The 23,020-nt window shown below is 40.3% G+C and overlaps 1 protein-coding gene across 1 annotated transcript in view; it reads right to left on the bottom strand.

Annotated features, from left to right (window-relative positions):
* ca16b (carbonic anhydrase XVI b) overlaps positions 1 to 23,020 on the bottom strand; it is a 110,685-nt gene that overhangs the window by 69,984 nt on the left and 17,681 nt on the right. The window contains exon 2 of the mRNA XM_086292872.1: positions 14,671 to 14,766. Coding sequence (XP_086148998.1) covers positions 14,671 to 14,766 — 96 coding nt within the window. The remainder of the gene's footprint in view (positions 1 to 14,670; positions 14,767 to 23,020) is intronic.

The raw sequence follows: 23,020 nt of genomic DNA, 5'->3' as shown, positions 1-23,020 counted from the left end.
CTCCAGCCAAAATATTGTTTTCCCTTGGCGCTATCTGCTTCCATCTCGTGGGCTTTCATAGAAACTGTGGCTTCCTGTTCTTGGGTGTTGGCCACTGCATAAGTACAACATCCCCTAGTCTGTAAAAATAATCTCCAGGACCTTGTGTAAAGAATGAGAGGGACAGAAATACATTCTGTCCCGCGAGGAAGAGCTTCCCTTACAATTCAAAAGCTCTAACAGTTTCCCCTTTAATTTGGCCAAAAGCCAGCAAGCCAACAAATGCTTTGGTCACTCTGAAAAGAATCTGTGGATGGTCAGCACATAAGCAACTATAGACTCTTTTTTTTAAATTAATTACAAAAGCATTACTCAAGCTTGTTGGCATGCCACAGAGATACTGAGAACAGTACCTTCAAACACATTTCAGATGTGCTGTGCTACAGCGTGTGGTGTGAGTAAAAGATGATGCAAGACAATGAATCATTGCAAACTTAGCATTTACACCGCACACTTAACTTAACCTTTAACCCCAGCATGAAAAATTCCCAAAATAATCAGTCCATATTTACACACTCGAGGCCGATTAAACTCACTCTGGGTTACATTTCCCTACTCTTGAATAAAGTGAGCGTTACACAACTAACACGACTAGCGAGGAGATCGGTGAAATGTCTGCCCGTTTATTTCCAAAGCAGCTCAGTGCACAAGAATTAGCTCACCTCTGTGCTTCGTAACAACATGCTAGTGGGAAGCTGTTACAATTTTACGCATTAGTGTCCATTTTATGTCATTTATTGACTGTAAATTGCAATTTGAATTCATCTATATTGTGTTGTAATAAAGACAATATATTGTTAAATGCAAGGACGTGACAGAAACTCATGCTTTGTTGACATTGGCTACTGAAGTTAATTCAGTTACAATTTTTTGCTTTGTGGTTTAAATATTTGTTGTATAAAAAAAAACAAATAAAAAAGTCATTGTACCAAAAAACTTATGAGTGTAACATGTAACATCAAGTCCAGATAGATGCTTTATTGTGAAATACACATAGAATTAAACCTCCGGTGTGCCGATGTAAAATAAAGCATTTTTTAAAAGAGCATATATCCAAGAAGAGACATGCTCATTATTCTTGTGCATTCACCTCATCAAAACAGGAGATAAATGGGGGGAAAAAATATTGTTAACATTATGACAAGCTTTACAAAGGTTCATGTGTATAATTTAACGTAGGTGTTAAAAACTGACCAGCAACATAATCTGGGCGCAAAAAAAAAAAAAAAAGTTGCTTAAATGCCGTATTGTAAAGAACTGTGCTGGAAAGGTTGACAGCATTTCTAGCCCCAGGGTATTTATACATCTAGCTATGCAATTTAAATGAGTTTAGCTTTTTTATTATAAATTTAGTGCGAATTGTGAATTTGGAAGTACTTTATGTAGATTTCTTATAACACGCTTCCAGCTAATTTACGTCATTTAGCTAAGGATTACAAGCCTTATGATTGCCTGGATAATGAGTAGGTTTGAGAGAGTAGGGCAGCGCATAACTAAAATAAATAAACCGAATGATTAAAAGCCTTTTCCTCTTCACTTTATGGTTGTTTTTCCTGCACATTTAAGTTGTTTTTTTCCACACAAAGACCAAGTGTTTTCTCTCTGGGTTTTGCCCTCTGTGTATCAGTGCACACTGAAAGCAATCCAACACTGCATCACTGTAAGGAAGCCTCCTGCTAATTGTAAACAGGAGAGGGTGGTGAGCACTCTGTTGAGCAGAACGCAGATCTCCTCTGTAGAGCTGCAAAGTGAAACACTGATTAGTGATGCTACATTACTCTGCTTTGTCCAAGGGCAACTGTTCCATATCAGCCAACTCTGGGAAACGCAGACGCTAACCTCAGCACTCATAAATGCCCTGCAGCTGCGTGTGATGGACGTTTTAATATAAGAGAGAGTGATTGTATTCAAATCACAGTCAAAATTACACTGAGGGATAATTAGCATTTCAGGAGTAGTAGTAGTAAATGGCGATGAAGATGAAGCACTGAGGCTGAAGTATATAGATACGCTAATGTGGCACGCCATCTGTGCTATATGCATTTATGTTAGTGACGGTCCTCAGAGCAAACACTAAATAATCATTCCTGCATACTCTTACTGCAGAGGGAGCGCTGGTAGATGCCTGCCACAGGGTCCTAAGTCCATGGATGAAATGGTATGAGGCTGAGATGACTGTGGGTCACTGTGCAGCGATAAACCAGAACAAGCATAAGGAGGCTGCCGCCTCTCAGGGGGAGAGAGGTTGTGAGACAAGCAGAAACCTCTCACTTACCTGCCTGTCTGTGCATCGGGGATGACCCCACAGTATGAGGTCAGGACTAAGCAGACCATTAGCCACAGTCTGCAGGTGGAGGTGAAAGATCTCCACCCACACAGTGCCCCACTCCAGATGACATGTTATCTGGAATTATATTTCACCAGCTTGTATTATTTTGTAAGAGCTCCTATTTTAAGCCTTTGGTCATGCAGTGCCATTTTTACGGTGTGAAAACCAGAAAATGTCTGGCAGTTAGAGTCAGTGTGAGTCGTTGCAAAATGTACGGGGAAAAAAACAAGACTCGTTTCTAACACTAGTCAAAGTTTCAATATAGATTGTGGAAGAAAAAGAGAAAAGCATGAATGACAGTGAGGAATTTTGACTTTAATCGCACAGCAGAGATCAGCACTGCGAATCACTTGTATCCAAGCTGCCTGGGACTGAGATCCATTGTTTACCCTTGTATAACAACCTCCTACAGGCTTATGCCCTCTTCTGTTAATCCACCAGTATTAACAGAAATAATAAATGTGCAAAAACACGGGAGATTCACTGGTCAAAACGAAAGAGAAAAGTAAAGGACAGTTACTCTAAGTAATGGCAAGAATTATTTGTACTAGTTTAGAAAGAAGCAAGGCCAAAAAAAAAAAAAAAAGAAAAAGCCTTAAATCGCTCCACAGTTCCTAAACATTTTCCGAGGCTGCTGTTACTACTTCGGTGTCTGGGTAATGAATGCAGTAGAATGGCTGGTTATAGCCAAAGTTTGTGACCTTCCCCAGACAATCACCCAAAGTCTCCACTTTTAATAAGCGCCTTCCTCTTTGGTTCATGAACTCCCTAAAGAGATACATCCAGCAAACTCCGAGCGAACTCAGCCATTATTGCGAGATATTTAGGTAACAGAGCAAAACAGACACCGGTGGGCCATCTCTAAGACCTTCTTGGCACAGGTAAACATCACCTTGAGCCAAATGATCTTTTCGATTTGCTCCGGTAAAGTTTGACCTGAACTAAACACACGTTTTCATCTGCTCCACGCTGCACAGAGAAGCCTCCACAGAGCCGAACCGTTATTTTCTCAGCTTATTCACACGGATCCAGTCATTCTTTGTCCGGATTTTTCCTTTGCCAGGTCGAGAGCTAAGGCAGAGGTGGGTTTTCAGCGTTTTACTGTCTTAGCGTGTGTCAGAAAGCCTTCATAAAAACTAACACACCACATTTCCTGAAACTTGGTGGGGTTGTGGAGCATGGCTTAAGCAACTCATTAAGTTTTGGTATGAATCCAGACCACTTTATTTAAATTTGCAAAATGTGGCATTTGCCTTGGCACAGGATAGGCTCTCTCCAAGTGCCCTTTCAGTTAAAGCTCAGCAGAGCAGAAAATCTGTCCATGTGTAGTTACAAGTGCGTCAGTCAGTAGATGCAGAGATGGAGGGAGAGAAAAAAAGTGGCAGAAATTAAAACTGAGGGAAGATGAGAGAGCAACAGTGGAGTTTTTTAGCCTTGGGTACCCCGAAACCGCTAATTAGGCCACAAACTCCCAAGATTGCACATGACCACATCCCAAGACAAGTGTTAAGCTTGAGCACAGCGAGCAGCCATTTTAAATCAAGCCGTAATCCAGTCCACGTCTCCCCCTCCTTACTACCCCACGGCACCCACAAGCAAAGTGCTGCTCGGAACTGAGATGTGGTCAGCATTAGGAGCGATGGATGGGGAGGGGAATTTAAGAACAGAAACGAGGCGGGCACTCACATAAAGAGGCAGAAAATTGATTCCCGGGGAGAAGAGAACGCTGCTGAAAACCAGCTACGTTCATTTCAAAATAAAGTTGCTGTAGGCAAAATAAGAGTTTGGAAAAACAAGTTCTCTATTCCCCGTCACAGACTCGAGTTATTCCGTCTCCACTACACCTCACAGATACATGCATTAAGCGATCAATAAGAAGTCCATCTTGTTGTGAGTCCCAACTCACTCAAATTAATACAAGATTGGTGACGTCAGCAAAGTGGCTAATGGATAGCACTAAAGATGCTCGTGTTCTCATGGATGACTGATAAACTGGTCCTTTGCAGTCTGGCTTTAAAGTGGAATTTTTCCTGAAATGTATTGTGTGAAAATAAATGGCTTTATTTATATTCTCAGCAAAGTGTAGACATTAGCCCACTCGCTCCCCCTCCAACATATGAATTATTTTTTTTCCTCAATTCAAACAAAGGTCCTTTTATAAACCCTACTTACTGCGGGAGTATCATTTTCACCTTTCAGCTTTAAACCTACTGAAAATAAGCGGAAATCAGAGAGGATGTTTGGGTACTGCACAAAAGGTTTAGACTACCACACATTTTGCAATGCAAAGAACAGCTTCTACTCCAATAATTTCATGATACATCTACATTATTTATTATCCCTCGCAGGTATACGAGCTCCAGCTTAAATCAGTCATGAGACTCTGCAAGACAAAGGATGACAGGCCTGAGTGATCTTCTTTTTTCTCCTACTTGCTACCGTGAGAATATGAAGCTGGGTCACCCTAAATTAAAATAAATGTCTTTGTGTTTGCAGAATGATAATGATACCGATTGTTGGAATTTCATCGCAGCACTTCTCAGGGACTATATTTAGTTTTCTTGAATCAGCAATACAAGAGTAGTTATAATTCATAAAGCAAAATTACAGACATTAACCCAGTCACCAAAATCTCATACATGCATTTTAATTACAGAAAAAAAGAAGACAAAACAAGATATCGCACATCCCACAGGCACAATTAGCTCAGAAAATACAGTATTAAAAAAAAGGCCTGAACCACTCTGAGCTACAGCCCTCTGTGCTCAGCTCACATCCTCAGCAGCTATTACTCTTGGAGTTGTTCTGCAAGCTAAGCAGGGACAACAATGGCTACATGTTTACACAGCAAGTGTCCTTATAATTTAGACTCTAGACAGAAATCAGTGTAACTCAGTAAAGTAGAGGTAGTAGCGCGGCATAAACAATCTAACAAGCCAGGGAAAGTCAGCGAACTGGAAGCAGTGCTAGACCTCATCAGCTACTTCCATTCAGTTACTCACTGGTTTGAAGGTCTAAGTAGAATTTTATGCCAACATACCTCACTGCACTTGAACAAATGATCATAAATCAAACGTTGTTTTAGAATCCGAGGGAAGCATTACACGTCTTCCAAAATTGTGCCATTATGCCACTATTATAGCCTTGCCCCCTATAGTTAACTCCTCACCTCTAGGGGGATGTGCGCTCATTACAAAGTAAGTCATCATGATTATGAGTTTAAAAATTTGCTGAACCGCAATCTAGCTCATTCTAGCTCATCAGCATAACCATATTAGTGAGGAAACCTGTGGGCTGGCAATCTCACACTTCCTCAATATTGCAGTCCCAGCAGGCCGAGCATGTCCGCATCCATTAAGTTGGACCTGAGCCACCCACTAAGCCTAATATGGTGCCACGAGGCACACTAACACTATGTGACGTCTGAAATTTAATTAATTAGGTTTACACAACAAACATGTCAGTCCAACGCATCAATCTGCTCTAAACAAGGAAACCAGGAAATTTGGCTGCGCTTATCGCAGATGTTGGACTTTGGACTTTTTGCTTTATGCGTCAAGGTGGTGGCGGCCGAAGACGCTGTTCTCCGGACATATCCGTGTATAAACGCAAGCAATTAAGTTCTGCAAAACCTCACTCATACAGCATTAACTCAGGGTGCAGGAATCCCTAATTTATTTCAATTCTTAATATATTTACCTCATCTAGAAAAAGGAAACAGATTGTCAGAGGCAGTGGGAAGTAAGATGATTTGGAGCTCAATTCTGCTAAATTGGTTGCTGCCAGTGTGATACATCATGGAGAATTAAGATGCCTCTCCCCCAGCACAGAACTTCGGCAGCCATATTGGCACATCTGTCAAGGGCCCACCCTTGACAGAGACAAATAGACCAATTCTGGCACAGGAAGGCTGATCCAAACTGCTAGCAATAACCAAGATGAATAATGAGCCAGCTTGGTCCCCTCGCAAAATTCATTTTTAATAATTAGTGTTCTTGCACCTCTCATTTTCTCTCAAAATGAGTGCAGGTACATCTACAGGTTGATACACACAGCAGCAAGACTGGAGGAATATAGATGATGTTGTGTTAAGCTTCCATCATCACGTAGAATGCCTGCGACTATAAATGCAGGGTGTAAGACAGATGAATCTCTCTCTGTACTCCTAGGAGGAGGAAATTAATCAAGTCGCTCTGTGGGTAGGCAGTAAAGGAATCTCACAGGATGAGCACAACAAAGTTCAGGAGGACCTTTCGTTTCACAAACTGAATACTGTAAAGGAGCGCAGTCGCTACTGTGGAAACAAAGAGAAAAGTGGAGGAGGCGCTGAAGAGCAGAGAAAACTGATTCCTACTTTTCTGGACAATCAACACTTGTCGTTGGATAATAATCTTTGTCAGGAAGCTACCAGTATGCACGTATAACTAGAAAACAATGCAGCCACACACTGTCCGTGCGTTTCCCTCAAATCCTGGAATTCTGATAAAAGCTCCTCTGACTCATTGCTTCAGGATCTAATTTGTATTTAATATTTTTCTTTCCCCATAACAATTCTTTGAGTTATTAGTCTGCGCACACTCTACCAACCAGGGCTGATCGAGCATGCTCAGGCCCTTAGGGAGGATTCGCACATATGTTCAGCTTCAGTGCTCGACAGTGGGCATGCCTGACGTTTGGTGGGGGAGCAATCTTTCCTGGCGCTATTGTTGTAAGCTAACAGAGCTTTGATCGGCAGCTAGGGTAAATCAAGCTAGCTCGAAAGCAACGTGGTGGTTGCTAACATAAAAGATCAACTTCTCCTTCACGCTTCACGCACAAGCAGCTACCGCGCTCTCACGGGATGCCCTCATGTCGCGAGCTGATTAGGCAGCAGCTGCGGCGTTCTTCGTTCACATTGGGCAAAAGTTAAACTTCTTCCAACTATTCATCACGAGCAGCATCAGTAAATACACGACTCAGCCGAGCAAGAGTTAGGATGGCATCCCGTTTAAAATGCCTGCGTTATAGACGTGTGACTCTTTCCTTTGTTTAGCAAGCAAGAAGAATCAGTGCGGACACTTCAACAGTCTGGAATATGTGAGCGGCCTCTGGGTGAGTGCGCGCAGCAGTTAGGTGACAGATCTGTTTAAAGTGTAATGACTCACTAATGCACATTTTTGCATGGTTAGTACAAACATATTGGATTGTAATATCAGTCATTCTGATTGGAAACTCAAACGACATCGCGTCTATCTAAAAATATCATTCGACTTTACTTTCATTGGAAATTAAATCTAACTGTAATTTCTAGCTTACATTCAAAATATTTCATCCTTGGGGGGGGGAAAGGATCAAACAAATTTTTTTGTGTTAATTCGGAGAGCAAAATGATTCGTTCTACATCATGATTCAAAACAATCAGGGGAAAATCACCTCCATTTATCATGAAAAACTTGTTTCATCACTTGGAGCATGGTGAGCCGCTTCTTTCATCGGGGAATGAGAGAGAGCAGGAGGGGGAAAAAAGTCATCTTCATCCCTGAAGATTACGTCCTGAAGGCTATGCCCCGTACATTACCCTCTATGCCTACTCATAGAACATCCATATAGCGAGGGACCTTTACTTTAAACTCAAGTGCTTCTTATACACGGAAGTCTACTGGGAGCAATCCTCCTCTCGATTCATTACCTCCAAGAGGCAGAGCTCCTTCTGTTGGGCACCATGACAACATGGCATTGCTCTTTTCCCCCCAGCAGTTGTAAGGGGGTGTCAAAACGCAGGAGAAAAACTGCACTGCCTTCAAAAGCACCGAGCCAATTTAAGGTTACATGAATCACAGGGTTTAACATTTAACCTAACTAAGCAACCGGAGAGGAATAGACACATTTTTGAAACCAGCCCAATCACTGGGCTCTAAAAATCAATCCTGCGGCGTGTTGTTTAAACAAATGTATGTCTTAATAAAGATTTATTTATAGTAAGATCAATTATACAGCGGCAGAGTAATTTGCAATTGACAAGTTTATCTTAAAAGCTAGGCAACAATTTTTTGCTTATTAGCTATGAGGGAATAACGCAATACATCTCAAGAGGTGAAGCCAAAAAATAAAAAAAATTAAGAAACTCAAATCGCTCGCAGTGCCAGAGCAGAGGGTTAATTCAAAACCAAAATAAACAGCCCTGGCAATCAAGAACAGTGAGTTACCTAATCTTGTTCTGTATCCTCTAAAGTACTAATTAAGTTGGATCAACATAGCAGTTGATTGAAAATGACACTTCATTCACTTCATTATGTGAGACATGAGTGGAAAGATTGCTAATGATCATGGGCAACCTCAGTGAAGTGGAATAAAACAGTTAGGCTGAGGGGAAACATAATCCACACATATCAGACAATCCCAGGTTCATCCAGTTGCTACAACTGCTTGTCGGGGTGGCTTTCATCCAAACACCCATAACCGCTGCATGAAAGACAGTAGGAGCTCTATTCATATGAAGCACTGAGCTATTAGTAAGTTATTACTGTGAAAAATTACTGAAATGCAGAGCCCTTAGCTATGTTATTAATTTGCGGAGGTGGACTACTAGATCATCTGAAGGATTATGGTTTCAGCGTGTGCCCTTTACAGCATTTTTAATTTCACCAATTTTGCAGAGTCATTTTTCCCCCAAACCAAAATCATAAGTTCCTACAGTGATCAATGGAAGGACCGTTTAAAAATAAAAATAAAATTAAACAACGACTGCTTCAACAGTCTGAAATGACATGCGAGATAATTCAGCGACTACAGAAAATCTCATAATACAACGGAGGGGGAGGAGATGACAATTTTCTTTGGGACGCTGATCTATAATTTTCCCCCAACATCTAGTGCTGGTATTTCTTCACTGTGTTTTTCTTTTCCGTTTCTCATTCTACACACTGTTACAGGGGATCAGGCGTAATGCTTCTGCAAATGCACGTTAAGGTACTCCAACTGTTGTGCTGTAATTAAACTAGAACAATAAATCCACAAGAGACCAATCAAAAGCAAACTACTGCATATATTGGCCAAAAACATAAAACTTATGATGAAGGAAGCCAAAGAAACTAACAGAGATGATGTGAAAACCTGCAGAGATATAAAAAGGGGAAAAATGATGCATAGCTATGTTCCTGTGGGAGTCTTACAGTGAGTATGATATCATCCCTCTTATGAAAAATGCCTCCATGAACACTACACGAACACCCCCCCTCCCACACACACACACACACACACAGCATGCCTTAAATAACTTTTAATCAAATTTCAGGGTGCAGGTTTCGAGGCTACTTTTACTGAGGTTCATAATCCAAGCACACAGGAAGGTGATGTGTCATGTGCTTCACTCCTCAATGCACTAGACTAATATGTACAAAGTAAGGGGTTAGCACCCTCTTATGGAAAATACGAAGCAATAATGATTATTATTAAAAGCCAACTCACATCACTGTCACGTGTAGCCAGATTTTTTAGAGAAAAACAAAAACTGCGCAAAAGTCACTCGTCCTATTGATAACGCAGGCGAGTTTAAAGAAAAAAGATCTGATCATCAAAAATAAAAAAAAATTTTCATCACTATGTTTTATTTTGGCCTGAGAAACATCATTTCACATTCTTGGAATGCCCTCGCTCCTAAAGTAATCACACTGGTGGCACAATGCTCCTCTATAGGTTACGTTCAGTACTCGTGTGTCTCGCTCACAGTGCTAGTCTATCTATGCAGTTGCTTCTAGCTTCAGGCTAGCCCGACTGTGTGCGTTTCTTTTTACACTCACTTGCACAGAGCAAATGCCTTTAATAACCATTTAGCTGCTAAGGCACGCTCCTCTGTCCTCCATTCACAGCCTTAGCCGCTAATTACCTTCCCCAAGTAATGACCATTTCTGTATTCCCTCAGTTCTTTCCTTTTATTTTTTTGTACAATCTGCCAGCTGTCTTGACTGGTAGGAACTGGTGGTCTACACGGACCTGAAATGAATGTCCAAAAATCAAATCGTGTCAGCCAGTTGCCTATCTTGATCATTTTTTTTTTCCTTATTTGTTTTATTTTATTTTTTGGCCACCATCCCAACATAGAAAAACCCAGATACCCAATTACCGGCCCTTCTCTTGCCAACCATGAACAAACAGCATATCAAAATGAGACCTTAGCAAGATAGTTATAAAAAGAAGTATGTCAATGGTGCTGCAGGCTGTTTATTAACGATACCTAACATACTGTCAAAAAACAAAGCCCTAGAATTTAATTGACCAAAGACGCATGCCTGATGTTCTAATTAGAAAATAAGAAGGACCTCAGCATGAATATCAAGATTGTGTCCCACAGGAGTGTGGACTCAGGTGTGGTCAAAAGATGTTCCTGGCAAATAATTTATAAGTCTTTTAAATGGGAGGGGGGATGGCGGGAGAGGGATCAGACTAGCTGCATAGCCTAAAAGTAAGAAATCATTATCATCTCATTTATAACTGATATTAGCCATTTGCAAAGTGCCGTCATCAGTATTCACAGCAGCTGATAAGAGACGGGAGAAACACCTCAGTTATGTTATTGGGTTTTGACATTGTACAGTTTCCATCAGAGGGCAGTCTGCAACAAGTAATCCATAGCACTGAGATTGTTAGTAACGACTCAAACAACTACACATGACAAATGTTACTGAAATCTGTTATTGTGTCTCAACGAAAAAAAGAATATGAGCGATATATCAGCTTTATAAAATCATCAAATATTCACATTTGACTTAAAAATCCTATATCACTCGTGCTCCATGTACAAGGTTAAACAAACTGGCAACACAAACATTTCAGTTTTCATTCAAAAATACTTTAAATGTCACTGTGAATAGAATTTACCCATTACCAGGCATTGCTAGCAGCAGCTAGCACTTGCTTCCCTGCAGGTTAACGTCCGTACAGGAAGAATGTGGTTACGCATCATTTGGGTCAACTGGTGATTTCACTTTAAACCCACGCAGCAGACACTTTTCATTTTCTACATCCAAGTACTGCAGACATGTGTTGCTTAGCATGACTAATACATGTTTACATTTGGTCCTGAAGAAAACAAACAAACAATATCATTATTGGAAACAGCTTAAATGTTCTAAGGCTTTTCAGCTTTTTATTCATGTCTATCGCTGAACATTTAACCAGTGTAAAATTGATGTGTGACCCAAAACAAAAAGAAGCAAAAAACGGTTGCTCTCATCAGTATTTTGTCACTTCATTTGCTAAAAGGCAAATTTCAAATTCTGGTCGATGAATGCATGACAGGACAGAAATACCAATGAAGCGCAAGACACAGTTACAGTGTTTTACAAGAGTGGTGGACCATCTAAACTAAATCAATTATTACAACCACTAACATCATTGGAAAAAAAGAAACACACACTCTGACCTTTAGGGGAAAAGAGCAGAAGCACCACTTCATGCAGCAAATGCCATATATTTGGAGTGTGGCCATTACTGAAGGTACAAATTAAAGTCATGTCAGGTATTTGTGATGTACCGCCTCACTTAATCCTTGCTACAGGTGATTTTTCCACCAGGCTTACTGAGCCTACTGCCATTACACATTGGCACAAACACAAAATACTAAGTGGGCTAGGGCTGTGCCACATCATCTCGTCTATGATAATCCTGATATAAATGTATTGTTGCTATGGCGATGCCATGCATTCATGCCGCCTTGCACGCAACAATGAGACAAGCCCAGGCAAGTCTGACAGCAAGACCTTCTGATGACAATTTCGCACCTATAAAGGAAGCCACTTCAACAACCTCGCACAGAAACGCAGTCGTTTTTAAATTATGCACGAAAATTGTTTCCAGCATTAGTGGGAACAAAGTCGTTTCAGCGCTTGAAGCGGGGAAAAAAAAAAAAAAAAGGCAGCACACCGTCAAGCACGACCAGGCTATGAAGGAGAAGACACTAGCAGCTGGTGATGTGTGACCCAAAAGTAAACAAATGAGTCAACCAAGCAACACTTGCTGCACTCGCTAGTTGCATGACAGGAAGAGCAAACGGTGGATGGAAATCACTGATGTGAAAAGCAAAGCTTTAAGCAGCGAAGCTCGGCCCAAGACAAAACATCACAGGTAGAAAATATTTCTCCGTTTTATTATGTGACAATACTATATAAGAGTTTAGTTTAACAATAAAGTAACTCAAGTGTTAAGTAGTCATGTTGTATTTGTACTTAAGATTTCCATGGAAAGCATCATTTAGGCTACTTTTGTGCTTACATGTGACTTGAGCTGTGTCACTGGATATAATGCTGTGTCACTGCCACCACACTAATGCTGCTGCTGGAACCTCTTTTCACTAGATTCACACTTCAAACTAGGAAGTGTGTCAAAAGATGGAAAATGCCCTGTATTTGCCTACATTTAAAAAAGCTGCTGCATGTAAGCTGCGAGCAATAAGTCTAATTCTTTATTCCTTTCTTAATCAGAAGTATCACGATATAATTTTGAGGCTATAATGCCCACCGCTAAAGCAGACCAATGCCAAAAACACTGTATATGGCATAATGTTGCATCATTATCTAATTAAAGAACCAAAGTTGTTTATATGATCACAGTTAAAATGTGATCAGGGCTTCCGTTTTTGTAGGCTGCACAGAAAACAATGGCATCTCTGAAGTGACCAGAACTCCTAAAACAGGCACCACACACCTTGTGGCGAAAGAGCAATCACGCTTGGATAGTCAAAGCAGGCATTCTTTTCACTGCCTTTACTCAACAACTGGGAGAGACGAGGGTCACAATCAGGAGTGACATGAATACCAAACAAACTTGACTCCAAAGTAGCCACAGTTTGTTTTTGTTTTTTGTGTTTTTATTTGCACAATTTTCTTGCCTAAAACCACAAGAGTCTAGGTTCACAACTGGAGCGGCGAGGACAAAATATTCCATCAGTATATTCATTTTCAGAGCCACGATGCACTCCGCCGGCAGAGGGGCCGAGTTAGTTATTTGCAAGGTGGTGTTTTTGGAACTTGGAACCTGTAAATACGATTTTACCGAGTGCTCCTCCCTTCCTGAGCTCTTCCAGTAAAGTGCCCTCCATCAAATCACATAACCCCTATTTCCCATCGGAGCTGCTTGATGGCCTACAGAGGGCTATGTTTGCGCCGGGGTGTGGACGTGTACAGCTGAATGAGAATGAATGCTTTGAAGGAACAAACTGGATATGCTTATCAATTCACCACCACAAAAACATCTTCTGCTCTGCATACAACTGTGCACACATTTTGCATCCGAGCCCAATAAACAGCAAATTTAAAGACTTTTACCATTACAAGCAGTGCCAAATGTTGCGTGCTATAAAAAGAAAACAAATACCAAGTGCTCAGCAGGTACTCAGATACATTAACTCATGGTCTTGTAAAGTGCTGCTGATGAGTCAAATAATGAGCCATGCCATTATAAATGCATAGAGCCCAGTGCTTTTATACTTTTTTCTCCCCTTACAGCAAATTTAGATACCAGAAAATGGGAAAAATTAAACTCTTAAAGCATTTAAATACAGCTTTAGCTTAGAAGTTGATAAAATATGCTTCTGATAGTTTAAAATATTATACCGTGACATACCGTTTTAAATATTTTGATACATTATTTGAGCTCAGCTTCTTTCCTTATTTACAGGTTTATAACTCTAAAAACTTTCCTCCAAGACTACCACCCAAAAAGATGTGATATGCAAATTTATACCCAACTGTGAGATTATTTACAAGCATAAGAGTGCGCAGAATGAATCATTCATTAAAGTATACATCAGACAGTTCACTGAGGGCTGCTATATTCATCCATCTTCCAAATGTGTTAAGGTAAACAGCTAAGAGATTGCAATACAGAGTAAGCAAGTCTTCTCAAAAACATTTATTTAGATTAAAAGCAAAGCACCAATAACGCGGTTAGGAATTAAACAATTACATTTTCATAGTACTGCTGACAGCATCCATCAGTCCTAATCTATACTTTTACAAATGAGATAGTTAACTCATTATTTCCCGTTATGAATCTGAACATAGACTCGCTCCACAATATGTCACTGCTGTTCACTCCAGAGTGCATTTGTTTAATTGCTCTTATTAAAAGCATACATCACAGGTATGCCATTATATGAATCATAAATGCTTTATTAAACCCATTTTGCTAAAGCGAGGAGGGGGTGGGGGGTGGGAGTTTGATGGCGAAACAGCAGGAAATAAAATGGAAAATGGTGGGTAAGGTAGAAAAGGTAAGCAATTTCCCCTCCTACTTAGGCTCCAGCCAGAGCATAAATGAGAGTTCACCTGAATAGGACCAGTAGGGGTCCTCAACTGTCCTCCTCTCCCTCATTACGCCTGTGCCTCCATAATGGTTGCCTCCAGTGTGGTGACCCGACGCGACTGTGGGAGGGAGAGATACAGGTCAGAAAACTCAACAGGGAAAAGAAACATTTCCTTTGCAATGCAAACACATACTATGACAAAGCTCCTGTCCCTGCAGCAATTCAGTCTGGATTTTTACTAGTTCACAAACTACTGAAAGGATTTCACGCATAATCAGCCGAACACAGATAATTGCAATAAAATCTCCTGGTTTTCTATTTGAATACGATTTGATGGATATTAATCAGAAGGCTTGTCAGTCGATGTTAGCCAATCAAAGATGTATTCATATCTGCGTATCTTGCATTTTTGTGTGTGTGCAGCAATATTACTAAAATGATAAAAACCACATCGTTTTCTTTTTCCTCACATAAATTGTTGGAGGGACACATAGAGCACAAAGAACACAATTAATAAACCGGCAGAGCAAAGCCAGTATTCCCCCATGCATGAGATTTACTTGGCCACCCAAGAATATTACATGCCACCAAAATATAAGTGGCCTGTCATTTTAGCATTTCTCCATTTTTTTCTTTGACAGAACTGGAATAATGTGCTCTTATTTGTGCACTAAATTTTCACACTGTCCATCCCTGGCTTTTCTAGTCTTGTGGTCCCCTGTCAGCAGGCTGACCAATCATCGCCGTGGCAGTCCTTGACATAACTCAGCTACCCCGCCAAAGAAGTGTTGCATGCAGACGGACTCCAGCTCCACTGTTTTAGACCACAGCCGGAGAAGGTAGTCCTGTTTCTCCTCTGCTGTGTGCTGGAGGGTCACTAACCAGAACTGGATTAATCCAAGCTCACAAAGGCTCCAGAGCAGAACAAGGACTACCATGGTTAGATGAAGTACATAGTAATGCAGTGGGGACTCTGTACATGTGATAAGAACCTCGCTGAAGAGGCAGACACACACGCACTGGCACACACACACACACTGAAAATACTGTTTTACTTTGTGTTTTTGCCTGAGATATCTAAAAACCTTTTTCGATCACTGTTGATACACACATCAGGTCAGACTGCCTTGAATGTGTGTTTCAGAGTGCAGCTACTCTAATCGTTTGAGTTTGGTAATGATCACCATCACCAAGTTTACCCTACAACCCACTCTGGTGCCTCCTACACTCTTGCAGTTATCATTAATCACACCCTTTACAGTAGCAGTTGGTCTAGAAAAGAAACAGTCTAATTAGGCTGGACTGTCATTATGCTAATAACATATGCATGGATCTAACAGTATCACAGCAGCTTTTGAGCTAAGCTCCAGTAATGTTCAGACTGCCACATTGCTAGGAGTGCAGGCAATTGGTCCCATGTCTTTCAGGCCACAACTGTCTTTCACTTGTGGAAAATTACCAGCAAGAAATCAAAAACACTCAAAACACAATGGTACAACAACGTTAGGGGGACAGATTGTTCTTAAGCATATCTGCTCCCTAAAGCATGAAACCCCAAACTACAACAACCAAACTCATTGGGGAAAAGAAATGCTCCAAAACAGATGCAGCCGGAGGGCTAGGATGGAGGGAAAAAGATTGTCTAGTTGAAGTTATTGTGGGATGAGCACACCTAAAAATAAGAATGTTTTGTGTTGCTTTAAGGATTCAAAACCCGCTGTAGGTTTCAAAAGGTGGAGACGTGGTAATTCTGGTTCGCTGTTGCTTCAAAGATGCAAGAAAGTGGGTGAGCAGATCGTTTCTGTGTAGGAACAGCAGGGCGAACTAAAAACAAAACCAGAGACGACAATCTGCTCGACTGAAAATGGAAGAAGCCACTGTTACTTCTTTCAACATACTTTCTGAATCCACTGAGATTATCCATGTTGTATTAGTTTTTGTACAACTGGTTGGTATGTTGAGTATTGTGTTCTCACCACTTTACATTCAATTGGACACAACAGCCGTTAATATCACTTTTCAAATGCAAAAAAAAAAAAAAAAAAAAAAATCTATTCATGTGGGTTCAATCATCACTTCATTCTCACACAACACTTACTAAAGAGTAAAAAAAACAAAACAAAAAACATTTAGCACTTAGATCACAACTTAAAGTGGGCATCATTTGCTCACTTGTACATCCCTAGTCTCGTTTGGTCTGGGATTTTATTTGATTGTTAGGCAGTGATAAAATGACAATGTTTGGATAAAGCTTTTTCTTTTGGATGAAATCATAAATGCTACAAATGAGTAATTTTAGCCTATTCATAGGCTGCTGCTAGGTAACATGATGACATCATAACATAATAGGGACAGGAACCTTCAGGGGCCTAAGCTGTACCTGAGCGCAAGGTCTGACTGTGTTCACAGATACTATAATAGACCATCAGACAGCATTTGTGAAAGGTTTTTTGTTTTGTCTTGGTTTTTAAGCAGACACTTTTCCCCTCAAACAGTGCTTTGTTGAAGCACCTCTTCAACAATTTTAGTTTCAGCCTCTCTAAGGTCTCTCTCTCATGAAAAACCTGGTGGTGGAGGAGGCTGGGGACAGTGCCACTCTAGCCCCACCCCTGAACCGTGCCTAAAGGGTGTTTTTTGACCATAAAGTCCATCTCCCAAGAGCGACTCCCGGTCCCCACCGGCATGCCTACACCACAGGATCTCTGCGGCTGCATGCAGGAGTGAAGAGAAGCCCAGAGGCAACAGACTCACTTGCCTCAGGGGGCCTGTAGAGCAGCAACAGGAAGGGAGATGAAGAGCAAAAGCCGACAGCCAAATGTCACGTGCCGTTGAAAGCGGCTGGTTGAGAGACCCTGACCGATTTGGAGACAAGGGCGGCTGGAGGTTATCATTAATAATCCTTTCACAGGTTGAACTGCAGAAATCCTATGACTTTTAATTCTTCTGTATGGATCTTGTTGACCAAGTGACTCTCCCCCCAAAAAGTCAACTTGGCTGGAGCTGAACAAAACAGGTTGGGCTTTCAGGGAGCGGCAGAAGTGCACCACTGTAAAGAAAAGCACTTGCTTTCCAACACAAGAAATTATCTTGTTATTACAATAATCGTAAATTAAGTGAAAATTCCATGAATCGCTCAGCCGTATAAGAGCTAGTGCAAAGGAAGAACCCAGATATTTCAACACAGATCTGGATTACACAACTGGCCTTGTTGGCAACTGTGCTCTTTTAGCTGGTCCATGTGTGCCACGCCAGTGAATGCAAAAACGAAAAGCTGGTTATAATAAAGCAAGAAGTCAAAGACAAGAAAACATAGCAACCCACACCCAGTATTTGTTTATTGGTTTAAATAAAAATCAGTCTGAAATGACACAATTTCTGACTGTCCACTACCATTACACTTCAGACAAAGCTCTGGCCTTTTTCTTTTTTTTTTTTTTTTCCTTTTGTTGAGGGGACATTACCATCAAAAATAAAAAATAATCCACTGTGTCTTCAGTTCCTCAGATGCTGAGAGTGCACTAAGACTCAATTGCATTTGCTACTGAAGCCAACAAAGAACATTTGGCGTGCTCCGCTCGTGGCAGAGACGTTTTAGAGTTAGCAGAAGCGGCTCTGGCAAGTAAATAAAGGGGCAGCCTATAAGGCAGCTGCTAATCCTTTGAGGTTGAGCCAAACTAGCCGCAAGGTGGGCATTATGCAAATGTGTAACATAGTGACTTAGATAGGTCTCAAAAACAAAATAATATGGACACTTTAAAAACTCTGTGCATTAGCTGCCTAGCATTATTTACCAAAAGACTGAGAAACAGATCATATTTGTTTTAATGAATTTTCTCACAAAAATCACAACAAAAATAAAGCTTTAATGTCTCAATTTGCAACACAAATGTGACAGGATTTCCCGGCTCTTACTGTATTAAAAGACGCAACACTGCATCAGGATGTCGTAACAATAGCTATTTAATATCACACTTGTTAGTGTTCTCATGAGGTTAAAGGAAACTTTGAAACAATAGCAGAACTCCCCGGAGTCCTGAAGCCGAACCACATTTAGACAGTGAGTTGTAGTTGGCTTGATCAGCATCGCCGCTCATCGAATGAACACACACACACACACACACACACACACACACACACACACACCCCTCCAGCCACTTAAGACAACCGGAGCTCTTACTAATAGTTGCATCATTACCGAGGATTAATTAAACTAAGCACAACTTCAAGCCAAATCTTTTCTTGCACTTAAAGCCAGTGCATTACTGTCTCCAAAATTGGTTTCCACTAAGGCGTGAGCTACATACACACCATTTTCCAAATCAAATTCATTGCTTGGAGGGAGGTCACAGAGGCTACATAAGGAAAGGCATAAACAGCTTCTTTGTCTTTGTCAGATGTAGCGATTTACCACGGGGAGTCACGGGTTAATAACAAGTGTGAAACAGAGAGGCAGGGAGTCTGTGAGACTTGGAGCATATTTGAAGGCAGGTTGTGAAACAGGAGGGCTGCACCGTCTTTGATCAGAGAGCATAGGAGACAGCACCATGTCAACAGTTTACACACATCCATGTCAGCCGTCCCCTGTGGGCAAAGGATTAAAGCCACAGCATCTCTGATAGAGCAGAGCAGACAACACAGTCGGTGCTGGGCCTGAAGGAGACTGAGGAGAACCGTGCTGCAATTAAACAACATACTTAAATGCGGAAAGCACATGTGGAACACAGGTAGTCAAATAAGATATTTTATACCATATATTTTTGGCCTGCATCGCCCCACCGTGTGGAATCTCACAAAATAAAGGCTTCCAAACAACTACATAACAACAGTACACTGTGTAGCCTACAGAAACATTTTTCCCCCCTTTTTCATCGCCCCGAGGGCAGTTAAATCATCTGCACCACCATTAAGCCCTACTATTTGTTCCATAATATCACACTCAACAACAAGCCAAGAACCCCTGAGAGCTCTTGAAAAACAGGAGCCTAACAACAACCACAGGAGCATTTAACTTGCATTAGTCATTGGGGACAGAGATAAAAATTCAATCTCATCACCAGCATTAGTATCAGGTATGTGAAGGATAGTCGGGCTAGCACATCTATGTCACCAAGAGGATTATTTGAGGATGGATTAAGCTATCAAATACATCCTGAGTTGCAATGTCTGTGTAATTTGGATAAACCGTGACAGAGCGCTGGTGTGTTTAATGAGGTAAATTCTATCATCTATGACTGAAATGCACAGCGAAACTATCTCAGTTTATTACTGTAATTTGCTTAATGCAGTCAATTAATAAACTGACAAATTCTCTGCACAGATAGTTTTTGTCCTTTGCCTGTTATCGAGGCAATTACACATTGTATGGAGAACCAAAAGTGCCAAAATAAAATAATAATCTTTTTTTTTAATCATTAATTTTCTCATATTAATTAAAATATCAGTGCATTAAAAACATGTTGAATTGTTTCACTATTTAATAAATTATTTCATGGTTCCTGTACAACATGAAATAATTTCAACTGTCACTGCAGCTCATCAGCAGACCCAGAAGACTATATAGCAAGTAAAGACAGACCATTCCCCGATAACGGTCTGATACAGTGGGTATCCCAGTGGTATAGACAAGTTTGAAATACTACTGTTTGGGTCATCAAATATACTTGGGATCTTTTTTTAAGGTCAGAATCTAGTGGCTTAATCTTTAAATATCTAAGCCTTTATTCAAAAGTGCTGCGTTTTCAAAGGTATCAGGTCTCATCAGCCTAACAGCCAGCTCGCCTCTCAGCTGACCAGGTGGTCAGACCTCATGATACCCACCAAGAAAAGCCTCCTCCTGGCACACTGTTTTCACAACCCAAACACTCACTCAGCTCTCAGTGGAGGGTGAACACGGGATATAATTCACTTCACCGGGGAATTATGCTTTCTGTGTCCGTGAGGGGCCATTCAGGGGCTGGTGTCATAAATTACATCATTAGACAGTTAGCGCGAGGGTCCGTGTGCCGGCCTGTTTTATGTGATCGCGCAGACTAATCTGCGGATAATTGACTTTACAGTGCAGCAATTATGCGCGATCCTCAGGCGGCACTGTTGCTGCAGATGTCGGACTATAATCGGAATGACTACTCGGCCTTCAGGTCTCCAGCCACAACAGAGTATAATCTAGGCTTTCAGATGACATCTAACAGGTGATGTATGGATTATTGCAGTGTTTTATTTATTCCACAATAATTACATTTGGCCGAGTTAATCATAATGTTTCTCCAGAGTGCTCTCAGTACATTATTTCATTAAGTTCAGATGTGTTATATTTGTTTATAACTGTTTACTTTCAATTAAAAAGTGAGAGTAAACATATTTTAAATACAAGGAGGAAAGAGTATTTTTCACCAGGAGCACAAACATCCGGACCAGGATGTTAACGCTGCATGTGGATATTCTGATGACAAGCCTGCTCCATAAATAATTATATTATCTCTTTTTATTATTTATTCAACTGTATTCTAAACACCAGCTGTCTGTTAAAGGTTTTTCTACTAGAGGTAAAATGAATAAATTGTTCTTTGTTTTTTTCTTCAATGAGCATTGAGTTATGTAAAAAAAAAAAAAAAAAAAGTTTTTAATGAATCTGCTGTTGATTAATCAGAAACACTGAATTTAACATACCAGTGTACTCCAGTCCAGTGTTTGACCTTTCAAAATAATTTCATATTAACCGGCCATTTATAGTTGAGCATTTTGCTAAAAGCTTTACAAAAACGTATATACATTTTAAAAGAACACAGGTAATTAGATCTCTTATGTGCCATTTTCACTGTAAAAATTAGTCAATAGTAAAAGAGGCAGTAAACTATGCAGTGAAGCCACGCTGATGTTATAAAAGGATGCTGCTGTGTTACTGTGAGCCGTCCTCAAATCTGGACCCCTGAGAGTGGTTGTCAAGTAGAAACTAGAAAGTATGCAAATACAAACTCTGTACTTGATATTGAGAAACTTAAATTAACTAAAAGGCATAGTGTCCACTTGATTCCCCGGCAAAGTCCCCTAACTTTGATAGCTGACCCATGAAATAGATTCATGAAGCAATGCAGCACAGCAGGCATAACATATATTTTTAAATATTGGAAATTCTTAATTTATGTAATTATTATTAGTATTACTTAAAAAAATGTTTTTATTAAAAATAAAATATCAATATTTTAATTGGTCAATGGTTCATTAAGCAATTTTATTTAATTAACAGCATATTTAATTATGAAATTATTTAATTTTGAGACTCTTAGCTATCCATAACAGAAAACCCTGCCAGATGATATTTAAAAACAAAATCCACACAAACCCAAGTCATGCAGTTTCATTTAGTGCTCAAAAAAAAAAAAAAAAAAAAAAAAAAAGGAGGATAATGCTTCATAATCTAAAAATGGATTTCCAGAAATAGACGACCAGGCCCGTTTTTCATGATGTGTTTTGGTTTCATCTAACGTAAAAATAAAGATCAAATGTACTTGTACTAGTACATGGAGAGCCTTCGGGTAGTCTATCATTTGTTTCGAACCTCAGTGGCAGCGTTTGGCTTTAAAATATAAACCTGTCAATATTCTATATTTTAGCCATTAAAGGCAAATCCCATAAAAACACCAAACCCTCTAAAGCACCGACTCTGTATGTTAGCATTTCAGGCTTTACCTGCTGAGAACAAACCAATTACACAAAACACCTCAAGTTTTTCAGCAAACTTGAGTCATTAACAGGAGGAAACAGCATATTAGTCCAGAGCTATTTTCAGTCACAGATTTTGTTCGCTAATATTTACTCCAGCAGGACAGTGTATGCGGGTCTGACGTAAAATAAACTGCCCGTGTTCGTGGTAATAATGAGAATAAGTCACGAAACAACAACAGTGTGGCTTATTGATGTATTTTTAATTAGTTTTGACAAAACTATGCTGCAATATGCAACATCATGCTTTGAAAGCTGAGACTATATTTGCTAGTAGGATCAATTTAACACTGGCCTCTCCATGGGATTTCTTGAACATAAGAGAAACAAATGATCAAGGGCTGCAGCGATTTAAGCACTCTCTTACCAACAACTTAACCTTAAAGGGACAGTTCATAACAAAAATTGAATTTACTTAATTTTCCCTGTAGCCTACGGTGCCATATATCCTGCTAAATCCTTTTACATCGAACAGTTTTGGAGCAGGTTATCAGGTGATGGGAAGAAAACAGCACTAGCTCGGTAGATTGTTTGAGTAACCAGGTCATTATTTCTGGAAAGCGATTGCTGCTGAGTTTTTACTGCTCCGAGCATCACGAGGCATTTAGTTCCTTTATATTCAAGAGAAATAATCTCTGCAGCTGATCTCTCCG

The sequence above is a fragment of the Aulonocara sp. 'chitande type north' Nkhata Bay genome, linkage group LG5 (genome assembly GCF_057382095.1).
Source record: "Aulonocara sp. 'chitande type north' Nkhata Bay isolate Kocher_YH1m ecotype deep benthic linkage group LG5, A_spYH_male_GT1.1, whole genome shotgun sequence".
Classification (NCBI taxonomy): Eukaryota; Metazoa; Chordata; class Actinopteri; order Cichliformes; family Cichlidae; genus Aulonocara; species Aulonocara sp. 'chitande type north' Nkhata Bay.
Note: the sequence above shows the minus strand (reverse complement) of the source record. Positions and strands in the feature narration are given on the sequence as shown.